The sequence below is a fragment of the Callionymus lyra genome, chromosome 16 (genome assembly GCF_982586985.1).
Source record: "Callionymus lyra chromosome 16, fCalLyr1.hap1.1, whole genome shotgun sequence".
Lineage (NCBI taxonomy): Eukaryota > Metazoa > Chordata > Actinopteri > Syngnathiformes > Callionymidae > Callionymus > Callionymus lyra.
In genome coordinates this window covers 23,565,283-23,578,001 of record NC_141833.1, presented here as the reverse complement: position 1 = coordinate 23,578,001, position 12,719 = coordinate 23,565,283, and the positions used below count along the sequence as shown (strand labels likewise).

Genomic DNA, 12,719 nt, shown 5'->3' with positions numbered 1-12,719 from the left:
AATGAAAGCAGTTACGACTGAGGACGAGAGGATGCAGTGAGTCCAGCAGCTTTTAAAGCTGATGTTTGGACATATTTTGGTTTGAAAACAAATGAAAGCAGTTACGACTGAGGACGAGAGGATACAGTGAGTCTAGCAGCTTTTAAAGCTGATGTTTGGACATATTTTGGTTTGAAAACAAATGAAAGCAGTGACGACTGAGGACCAGAGGATACAGTGAGTCCAGCAGCTTTTAACAGATTCACTAGTTGCTGGTTCTGATCCAGTAATACTTGAACAGTCTTGAGAAACAAACTGTTCTGATTTTGCGGGAACTTGTTTTTTGTGTAAACCTGGCAGAGGTTTGTTTGAGATTGTGTGTGTTTGTTCAAGTTACACACCTCTGGCTACACACCTCTGGCTACACACCTCTGGCTACACACCTCTGTCTACACACCTCTGTCTACACACCTCTGTCTACACACCTCTGTCTACACACCTCTGGCTACACACCTCTGGCTACACAAACACATCTGTTGATGGTTCTCTGCTGCTATAGAGTTTATCTACCTTTTTCATCGTTTTATCTTTAAAAATGTATTGTTTTAAAACAGGATTCCTTTCTTGGAAGGTTTTATTTTTCCAGAGTTGGATCATTTGTTTACTATTAAAAGTTCAAGTCATGAATAAAATATCTTAGAAATGGTAGTTTCAAAAGATTTGATGATAAACTAACTGAGCCAGGAAATGACACCTGCCTTTCCAGGGACTCTTTTTTTCTTTCTCTCTCATAAGGACAGTTCAACTCCTGGTCCGATCGAAATCAAAACCAAATGAAATCCGACGAAAACCAAGCATATGTTGCGTCTGAAGCTCGTGTAGCTTCTCGTATATGTTCCGTTCGGGGTCATGGGTCGGAGTCGACACTGATCTCTCGCAGCTTTCTGGAGCGCCTCAATCTGAGCTGAGGACAGGAAAAGGAGGGTAACCCCAACTTGTCCTCCTTCATAGAAGGGGTCACACTCGTCCATTTATTTCCTGTCAGGACCCCCCCTCACGGTGACCCACAAACAGCCGCTCGAGAGTAAGATGCTCGGACCTCCCTCTGAGACGCTCCAGCAGCAGAAGTCCAACTTCCTGGAGTGTCGGCGAGTGTTTGCACTCACAGGAAGGAGGAGGTCTCACCCACTGTCACCCCCCTTTTTTTTTTCCTAGTGGCCCCCAAGACCCTCCGAGGGGCCTCGGCATCTCCGACACCAGCGAGGATTTCCTCTGTCAGTGTGTGAACAGACGGGAGATTCTTGATTAATGAAGAAGGAAATACTTGTGTTCACTGGAGGACGATCTGGCAGAGGAATGTTCTGTAAGCCTGGAGGATCAGATGCTCCTTCATCCGGTCTCGACCAGAACCAGAACCTCAGTCGCGCTTATCGACGTCTCGAGGAAGTTTATGGAAAAGAATGGAGTTTTGAAATCCAGTGATTCAGCGTTTGTTATCTGCTAATGACATCAGGAGTCTCTGGAGATGTTGTAATTACATTGTCGCAGGAGAACGAGGAGAAGAAGGAGGAGAAGCTCGTGTTGTGTAGCAGAGACTCAAGTTGTCGTCTTTCTCTAATGTTACATAATGTTGTGTAATGTATATGATGTAAGTAGTGACGCTGCGTTTTTCACCATAAACTTTTCACCGTAAGGGAAGTGATCGGGTATTAAGTTCTTCCACTGAGTTCTCTGGTTGTGTCGAATGTGTGCGACGACATAAAAAATTGTGATACTGTGGAAGTTGCACACGCTTATGTCGACTAATGTACTTTATTAATAAATGAACTGAACTCGGACCACGTAGCCTGGAGACACAAATACTTGCCCACACACACACTCTTACACACACACACACACACACACACACTTACACACACAATATCCAACATTAGTCCTCGAGTAAATATTGCAAACACAACTTAATGTTCAGCTTTGATGATTAATGATCGGCTTTAGTGAGTCTTTTGTCAGCGAGACGTGTTTCTGATCTGCACAGTGAAGACTCTGCGCGCACACACACACACACACACACGCGCACACGCATGCACACACACACAAAGCCAAACATGCACACACACGTACAAAAACACACCTATATACGCAGAGACAAACACAGTTGCGCATACACACTAACACCAAACATATGCGCACACACACACATGCGCACACACACACATGCACACACACATACACATGCACACACACACACACAAATGCAAACACACATACATAAAAACACACCTATAAACGCACAAACAGTCACACATACACACACAGACGAACACAAACATCAAACATATGCACAATCTCACACACACACACACATACACAAACACACCTAAAACACACAAACACAGTCACGTATACACACACACGGATGCACATACATGCACGCACACCCACGCACACCCACCTACACAAACATGCACAAAAACACAAGTGCACACACACACACACACTCCCTTGACACACACCCAGACTAAAACACACTCTCTCTCACACACACACACACACACACACACACACTCCCTTGACACACACCCAGACTAAAACACACTCTCTCACACGCACACACACACACACACTCCCTCACACACACCCAGACTAAAACACACTCACACACACACACACACACACACACACACACACACACACACACACACACACACACACACACACACACACACACACACACACACACACACACTCCCTCACACACACCCAGATAAAACACACTCCTCTGGACACTCGGTGACGACAGTTCAGCTGCAGGAAGTGATGCAATGAGTCATTAGTGTGAGTCACATGACCAGTGATGTCACAGCCACACCCGCGAGCTGCACAGTAGAGAAGGTAGAAATAAAAGATACATTTAAAGATGGTTTCACTCGTTCATCCCTCGCTCGGTAGTGAGGAGCGACCAGGAAGTTGATGTTTATTCTGTGGAACCACCTGCAGTTACAAACGCACAACTGACCCAGGAGAGTGTTTACTGCAGCTGCACTGGACTCACAAGTTTATGAGTTTACTGCACAAACCCAGGTCCAGAGGAGAAGCTAGTTTGACGTTGTTTACGCTGCTGCACCACTGATGTTTAGTGCGTCTGCAAGTCTAGTGTGTACATGGTCGGAGCTAAAGTGTAGCTAAAAAACTAACACAACTATACACATTTAAACTGTCACTACTATATATACTTATTTCCCCAAAACTTGCCTTCGCTTAATGTGTCGTGTCACGCAACGTTACTTTTTTATCATCGTAAACACTCATTTTTCTTCACATAAAACTTCAATAGAAAAAGTACATGTTGTGTTGCTCCAGGAGTAACACAAACTGAACTACGCAATTTATAATTTAATTTAATATTGGAAAAACTTTGACATTCTCGTAATATATTTATTTTTAACGTAACATATGTTGCGGCTTGTTAAAAAGTAGAAAACCTTTTGTTAAACAGTTTTATTTTGCTAAACTTGTCAGCAAACTTCTAGCTTCTAACTTCTGTTACATCTAAAAAGAAAAACAACATCTAAACGTTTACAATAGTGAGATGATAGTCTTAACAAAAGTTAGCTTGTTGTGTTATTGCTGTGACCTAGCACTATCCGTTAGCATCTATTGAAGTTGTATAAGGGTAAAAAAGTACTTTTAAAAAAGGTATAATAACGTTTATTCTAAGTATTAGTCTTCTAAGCTAACTGCTAGCTTGTTGTGTTATTGCTGTGACCTAGCACTATATGTTAGCATCTATTGAAGTTGTATAAGGGTAAAAAAGTACTTTTTTAAAAGGTATGATAACATTAATTGTATGTATTAATCTTCTAAGCTAACTGCTAGCTTGTTGTGTTAATGATTTCAGGATCTCTTCCTTCTAAGTAGAAAGATAATGTGACTAAAGGTTACAATAAGTAACAAAATGTAGCTTGTTTTTATTTTTCTTCCATAATTTTCGTTTAGCTATTTAGCAATAGCAATTTAGAGGTTTTTAAAGAGTGATAAACGTTTAAAAAAAAAAGATGTTTATTTTGTCTGCTGATCTTCTAAGCTAACTGTTAGCTTGTTGTATTTAGTAATGCTAAAGCTAACATGCTAAAGCTAACGTGAACGTTGAGGACAGAAGCTCAAACATTCATGGCCTTCAAAGAGCTTCTTGACAGCAGGAAGAGGGAAATCCATCCATCATCTGTGGTTTCTCTCGTGTTAAACATCTTGGAAGATTAAAGTACGAGAAGTTCTTCTTCTGTGGTTCCATGTCGGGGCCCGAGGGACGGATGAGGAGGACGAGGAGGTAGAACTTCGTTCTGACTGATGTGTTTGAAACGGTCGTGATCAGACATGTCGAGGAATGTGTCGAGATCATCACCTTCATCACCTTCATCATCATCATCGTCGAGATGTTTGGCTGAAGATGTTGAAATGATTGACGCACGATTGTTTGTGTGACGGACGAGACTTCAGAACCTGATCCACTCGTTTCTATGTCACTTTAATTCTCCGCCAGAATATCAAGTTGTTTTTAAACAGCTGTGGTGAAGAAAATGGCTCTTGAGTGTCTCGTTGCGTCTCTTTTACATAATGGAGGTTTGGTTTTGGATTGTTTCTGTTCTCTTGGGCAGGTTTTATGTTTGTCCTGGAAACGATCATCCAGATCTGGTACCGGAAAACTTCTCTGTGGTGTTTTCTTATAAACCAAGAACCATTAAATATTTGTCTTTTCCAAACCGTGCGTAAACATGTGCACAATATGGACAATACCAGCGACTTTACCAATGGATTCATTAGAAAAGTGTTTTTCATTCTTTTTTTTGTCCCCTTTTTTGACCGAGCTTTATCTATTAGCATCGATGTGGAAGATGTTTAAGAGCAAAAGCTATAAAAAAAACGGCATAACATTCTTTGTTTGTGCTAATCTTCCAAGCTAACTGTTAGCTTGTTGTCATGTTGCTCTTCCATCTGAAAATATTGATAAATATCTAAAAGGTAACAATAGTGACTTGACAAAAACTAGCTTGTTTTTTTACTATCTTATCTTAGTTTTTTGAAAACACCTAGCATTTGCAGGTTGTTAAGAAATAAAGACTTTATAAAAACATGTATTTAGCATGTTTATCATCTAAGCTAAGTGTTAGCTTGTTGCGTTATTAAGCTCTTCCACTTAATAAAAATGAAAATAATAGGTCTACTAGCTAACAATAATAAGATGGCAGTCTTAACAAAAGCTAACTTGCATTTATTTTTTCTCTATTTCCCTTTTTGTTGAGCTAAAAGTGACCTAGCATAATCTGTTAGCATAATTCTGTAGGTTGTTGAAGACTAAAAAGCGTTTTGAAAATGATAACATTTACGATAACAAAAATAAGGATATTAAGATGACCGTCTTGACAAAAGCTTCCTTGTTTTCTTTACTATATTTCTCTTGTTTTTATATATATATCTATACCTAGCATTAGCTGTTAGCATCAATCTGGAGGTTGATGCATTTTTAAAACCGTATGATAACATTTACGTTAACAAAAATAAGGATAGTTAGGGTTTGGGTTAGACTTATTTAATTAAATTAAATGTATTTATTTACTAACTAATTTGACAGATGACGTTCTTGACAAAAGCTAACTTGTTTTATTCACCAAAGCTAACTAGCTTGTTGTGTTTGCTCTTTGAAGCGCTTTAGCTCGTCCATTAAAATAATCATAATAAAAGGTCAACAATAGTAAGACGACAGTCTCAACTCATCTGTTTTTATTTGAGTAGAAAAGACGAGTCTGGCTCATGCGTTCAAAGCTAATGATACTCGCGGCTCCTGGTGTCTGTTAGTTTTGTTTAAGTTGTGTATCTTTGTAAGTCGACCAACACTATCAAGGGAAGCCTGAGCTGATCCGTCGCAGCAGAGACGACTGCAAAGAGATCGAACCGTGTTTTCGGGTTTAGTTTGTGCGTCGCTGATGTGTTTGACTGACTCCGTGTTGCCTTATTAACTCGTGCCTAAAACAACACAAAAACGCACACATCAGCGTTTTCATCTAAGCCTGGACTTCTGCTTGTGTCTCGCTGATGTTGTTGCAACAATGAACAATTATGGGATTTACGGATCTAACGTTTCCTTGACAAATCTGCTCGGAATCATCTCACGGAACCTATGACACACACTCACTCATGCACACACTCACACACACTCACAGCCGCACACACCCTCGGACCTGTTCTCTGAAATGACACGAAGCCTGACGCCGTCACGGTGGGGTTTTTTTCCCAGGGTTCCAGTGGAAACATGGAGCCTCCTCCAGAGTCAACACAGCCTCAGGTCGAGTCACGACGAGTGTGTCGAGGATGAAACACACTTTTCGTTTTGACAGTCGACATCAAAGACATTTTTTCACCGACGCCAGCGTCTAAAAATGATCCTGTTATGTAAGAGTCGCACAATGTTTGTCTTCGTTGTGAGTTACAATGAAGCTGCTCAGTGTCGAGACGATTGTGTTCATCGTGTCAGCGAGAGTTTCCTCTTTTATTATTATCAGGTTCATTTATTTGATCATTTTTACTTTTGAATCATATTTTAAGAAGTTTTTAACGAGTTTTTATATTTTAACAAAGTGTATATGGTAAAAAAAAAAGGTTTCATTATCCTTTTTGTGTTTGATTAAACTCCCGGCCTCTCAATCGCAGCAGTCGTTACGTCTTCCACAGCTAAAGGAAGAATTATGACTGAGGATGAGAGGATACAGTGAGCTTTTAAAGCTGACGTTTGGACATATTTTGGTTTGAAAACAAATTAAACCAGTTACAACTTTGTCAAGAGTCATGTGGTCTGTAAATACTACAATACCAGAGTCAAGTATTGGACAATACTACACATATATACTTGTTACTACACTATCACTACACCAGAGTCAAGTACTGGACAATACTACACATATATACTTGTTACTACACTATCACAACACCAGAGTAAAGTACTGGACAATACTACACATACATACTTGTTACTACACTATCACAACACCAGAGTCAAGTACTGGACAATACTACACGTATATACTTGTTACTACACTATCACAACACCAGAGTCAAGTACTGGACAATACTACACATATATACTTGTTACTACACTATCACTACACCAGAGTCAAGTACTGGACAATACTACACATATATACTTGTTACTACACTATCACAACACCAGAGTAAAGTACTGGACAATACTACACATACATACTTGTTACTACACTATCACAACACCAGAGTCAAGTACTGGACAATATTACACGTATATACTTGTTACTACACTATCACAACACCAGAGTAAAGTACTGGACAATACTACACATACATACTTGTTACTACACTATCACAACACCAGAGTCAAGTACTGGACAATATTACACGTATATACTTGTTACTACACTATCACAACACCAGAGTAAAGTACTGGACAATACTACACATACATACTTGTTAATACACTATCACAACACCAGAGTCAAGTACTGGACAATACTACACATATATACTTGTTACTACACTATCACTACACCAGAGTCAAGTACTGGACAATACTACACATATATACTTGTTACTACACTATCACTACACCAGAGTCAAGTACTGGACAATATTACACGTATATACTTGTTACTACACTATCACAACACCAGAGTCAAGTACTGGACAATATTACACGTATATACTTGTTACTACACTATCACAACACCAGAGTCAAGTACTGGACAATACTACACATATATACTTGTTACTACACTATCACTACACCAGAGTCAAGTACTCCACAATACTACACATATATACTTGTTACTACACTATCACAACACCAGAGTCAAGTACTCCACAATACTACACATATATACTTGTTACTACACTATCACAACACCAGAGTCAAGTACTCCACAATACTACAAACTTGTTCATTTGTCAGTATTTAACTGTAACTAGTTTGTCGTTATCTCATAGCATGTTTTGTGTTGTTGCAGGTGTGTACTTCAGTGTAGAACGAATCATTGTGTGAATGAACACAACTGGTGTTAACTTGAATCTTTCCTCTGATCTCCGCAGCATGTCAAGGCATCACCAATCGATTGAATCTTCTCGGTACGAAAGACGATCATTACCAGAACATGGTGAAGACGTATGGAAACTGCACTGTGGTCCTGGAGAACCTGGAGATCACGTACATGGAGGAGCATCGTGACCTGTCCTTCCTGCAGGTGATGATTGACACATGGTTTAGATGTTAAAACTGCATCAAAGTTACACAAGCGATTTTATTCTTTACCATTAATTAAAACGAAGCTTGAATCCTGAGTACTTGCCAAGAGAAAAACCTTTGTGACAGATTTCCTAACCGAGAATGTTGATTAAAGTAATCAGTTACTAGCTACTACTACTAACTAGCTGGTGTATGTTCAGTAACAAACGACTCTACCTAGAGAGCAGGTACTTTAACTTGCACCACGAAAACACCCAAATACCAAGAATGTTACGACAACATTGAAAACAGTAGCATGCTAATGCTATTTGAAATAGCTTGAACAATTGTGTGTGCTGCAATGCATTATGGGATGCTCCTTTTTGAAAAAATGAACAAATACAATGATTTTATTGTGTTGTTAATTCATGAGTAAACATGATAATAATCAAGAATTAATAGTTGTTTGTGTTATTTATTTATGAATAGCTTAAATCTACTCAAAATTAAACGTGCTATAGTTTTTGTTAAAAGACGGTGACGAGTCGAGCTAGTTTTTCTAATGTGATAAAATACTTAAAAGCCTGGAACACTCAGCTGGAGGAGGAACTACAACAACTTCCTGTACGATTCTTTCTATTATTTGATAGAAGGAACCATCAACACTGAAGTTCTAGTCACGCAGGTGGAACAACACGGAACATTTACTCTCACGGTATAGATGGAGGCACGAGCTCACTTACTACATATCCCATAATGCACTGCATCAACTGAAGCAATTGTCAATACAATAAAATATTTTGATTTATTTATTTCCAACAGCTCTGAAAGCAAAAATAAGTAAATAAAATGGATATAAATGTGTTCATTTTTATCATAGTTCTTTTATGTGTTATATATATTTTTTAAAAAGTCCATATAAAATAATATATATTTTGTATTTACAATTTACATGAAAATATTCATGATATTTGTTCACTTTTGTGTCGCAATTAAACTTCCGGCCACTACATGGTAGCAGTCGTTACTTCCTCCTCAGCCAAAGGAAGAATTAAATTCCAAGATATCCTGACAATGACTGGGGATGAGAGGATACAGTGAGTCCAGCAGCTTTTAAAGCTGATGTTTGGACATATTTTGGTTTGAAAACAAATGAAAGCAGTTACGACTGAGGACGAGAGGATACAGTGAGTCCAGCAGCTTTTAAAGCTGTTGTTTGGACATATTTTGGTTTGAAAACAAATGAAAGCAGTTACGACTGAGGACGAGAGGATACAGTGAGTCCAGCAGCTTTTAAAGCTGATATTTGGACATATTGGTTTGAAAACAAATGAAAGCAGTTACGACTGAGGACGAGAGGATACAGTGAGTCCAGAAGCTTTTAAAGCTGATATTTGGACATATTTTGGTTTGAAAACAAATGAAAGCAGTTATGACTGAGGACGAGAGGATACAGTGAGTCCAGTAGCTTTTAAAGCTGATGTTTGGACATATTTTGTTTTGAAAACAAATCAAAGCAGTTACGACTGAGGACGAGAGGATACAGCAAGTCCAGCAACTTTTAGAGCTGATGTTTGGACATATTTTGGTTTGAAAACAAATGAAAGCAGTTACGACTGAGGACGAGAGGATACAGTGAGTCCAGCAGCTTTTAAAGCTGATGTTTGGACATATTTTGGTTTGAAAACAAATGAAATCAGTTACGACTGAGGATGAGAGGATACAATGAGTCCAGCAGCTTTTAAAGCTGATGTTTGGACAAATTTTGGTTTGAAAACAAATGAAAGCAGTTACGACTGAGGACGAGAGGATACAGTGAGTCCAGTAACTTTTAAAGCTGATGTTTGGACATATTTTGGTTTGAAAACAAATGAAAGCAGTTACGACTGAGGACGAGAGGATACAGCAAGTCCAGCAGCTTTTAAAGCTGATGTTTGGACATATTTTGGTTTGAAAACAAATGAAAGCAGTTACGACTGAGGACGAGAGGATACAGTGAGTCCAGCAGCTTTTAAAGCTGATGTTTGGACATATTTTGGTTTGAAAACAAACGAAAGCAGTTACGACTGAGGACGAGAGGATACAGTGAGTCCAGCAGCTTTTAAAGCCGATGTTTGGACATATTTTGGTTTGAAAACAAATGAAAGCAGTTACGACTGAGGACGAGAGGATACAGTGAGTCCAGCAGCTTTTAAAGCTGATGTTTGGACATATTTTGGTTTGAAAACAAATGAAAGCAGTTACGACTGAGGACGAGAGGATACAGTGAGTCCAGCAGCTTTTAAAGCTGATGTTTGGACATATTTTGGTTTCAAAACAAATGAAAGCAGTTACGACTGAGGACGAGAGGATACAGTCAGTCCAGCAGCTTTTAAAGCTGATGTTTGGACATATTTTGGTTTGAAAACAAATGAAAGCAGTTACGACTGAGGACGAGAGGATACAATGAGTCCAGCAGCTTTTAAAGCTGATGTTTGGACAAATTTTGGTTTGAAAACAAATGAAAGCAGTTACGACTGAGGACGAGAGGATACAGTGAGTCCAGTAACTTTTAAAGCTGATGTTTGGACATATTTTGGTTTGAAAACAAATGAAAGCAGTTACGACTGAGGACGAGAGGATACAGCAAGTCCAGCAGCTTTTAAAGCTGATGTTTGGACATATTTTGGTTTGAAAACAAATGAAAGCAGTTACGACTGAGGACGAGAGGATACAGTGAGTCCAGCAGCTTTTAAAGCTGATGTTTGGACATATTTTGGTTTGAAAACAAACGAAAGCAGTTACGACTGAGGACGAGAGGATACAGTGAGTCCAGCAGCTTTTAAAGCCGATGTTTGGACATATTTTGGTTTGAAAACAAATGAAAGCAGTTACGACTGAGGACGAGAGGATACAGTGAGTCCAGCAGCTTTTAAAGCCGATGTTTGGACATATTTTGGTTTGAAAACAAATGAAAGCAGTTATGACTGAGGACGAGAGGATACAGTGAGTCCAGCAGCTTTTAAAGCCGATGTTTGGACATATTTTGGTTTGAAAACAAATGAAAGCAGTTACGACTGAGGACGAGAGGATACAGTGAGCCCAGCAGCTTTTAAAGCTGATGTTTGGACATATTTTGGTTTGAAAACAGAGTCATGTGGTCTGTAAATGATAACTATATATGACTATATATCCTTGTATCGTGATAAATATCAACTCACTCTTGATGATACACACTCCTACTGAACAACCTTAAAGACGTCAAACTAAACGACTGACATGTTCCTCCTCAGTCCATCGAGGAAGTGGGCGGTTACGTCCTCATCGCCCTGAACTCGGCGTCCAGGATTCCTCTGGGTAACCTTCGCATCGTCCGCGGTCACTCGCTGTACGACGGTCACTACGCTCTCGCCGTTCTCTCCAACGTGGACAAGGGCATCGGCCGAGGAACCAGCGAGTTGATCCTGAACAACCTCACCGGTGAGTGTGGCCTCGGGCTCGTGGTCTGGACCGGGGCCTCGTGGTCTGGACCGGACCCTCATCCAAGTGTCTGTGCAGAGATCCTGAAGGGAGGCGTCAAGTTCGGGAACAACCAGCTGTGTAACGCCGAGACCATCCAATGGTACGACATCGTCAACGCCGACAGCAAACCCAGGATGGAGCCTCCTCGGATGACCTTCAACCCGCTTTGTAAGTCGTCAGTCGAACGTAAAAACTTCATCGACTTTATTTCACCAAAAGTGTCTTTTCTTTGTGTTCAAACAGGTAAAAAATGTGACACGAGCTGCTTCAACGGCTCCTGCTGGGCTCCGGGTCCACAGAACTGTCAGAAATGTACGTCTTTATCCCACAAATTGAAATGTATATAAATGTTGAAACGATAATAAGGGAAATGAACATGATTTTAACAATATTTTTGCATAAATTCTCTCAAAAAAACGTCATCTATTAGTAGCTGCAGCTGCTACATGGCTAGCTGCTAGTTAGCATCACATGTAAACTGTCATGTCGATCAAGTTGTTGTTTAAATACATAAGAAAAGATTCTAATGAAAATAGATACAATACTTATGGAATTACAATTAAAAACAACAAAAATAAATGTAAGAAAGCCATTTATAGTTACTTTTAAAATGTCATTTATTCTTATTTCTGTGGTTAGCTAAGCTAATCGCTAGCTATTAGCATCATTTAGTTCTTTGAAAGAACGTCAACAAACACAAGCTAAGCTCAAGCTAACGGATCACAAACAGCTGCTCGTAGAATAGAATAGAATAGAATACGTTTATTCATCCCCAGGAAACACACTTTTACAACAGCACAATGAGAATAAAGTGCAAGGAAAAAAAGAAATAATAAAAGAGATAATAAAATAAAACGATCTTAAAAATATACAAATTATTTACAATATTAAAAAATTAACACTATTAACAGAATAAAATAAAATAAAAATAAAACAAAAATAAAAACACACGAGAAGAAAAACACACTACGGATTAGCATCAGGATATTTAAAG

At 39.2% G+C, this 12,719-nt stretch overlaps 1 protein-coding gene across 2 annotated transcripts in view; it reads left to right on the top strand.

Annotated features, from left to right (window-relative positions):
* The window catches only part of egfra (epidermal growth factor receptor a (erythroblastic leukemia viral (v-erb-b) oncogene homolog, avian)), a 59,744-nt gene that overhangs the window by 15,599 nt on the left and 31,426 nt on the right, over positions 1-12,719 (top strand). For both annotated transcript variants that reach the window (XM_087811085.1, XM_087811084.1), the window contains exons 2-5: positions 8,092-8,243; positions 11,497-11,683; positions 11,762-11,893; positions 11,969-12,037. In XM_087811085.1, coding sequence (XP_087667211.1) covers positions 8,092-8,243; positions 11,497-11,683; positions 11,762-11,893; positions 11,969-12,037 — 540 coding nt within the window. The remainder of the gene's footprint in view (positions 1-8,091; positions 8,244-11,496; positions 11,684-11,761; positions 11,894-11,968; positions 12,038-12,719) is intronic.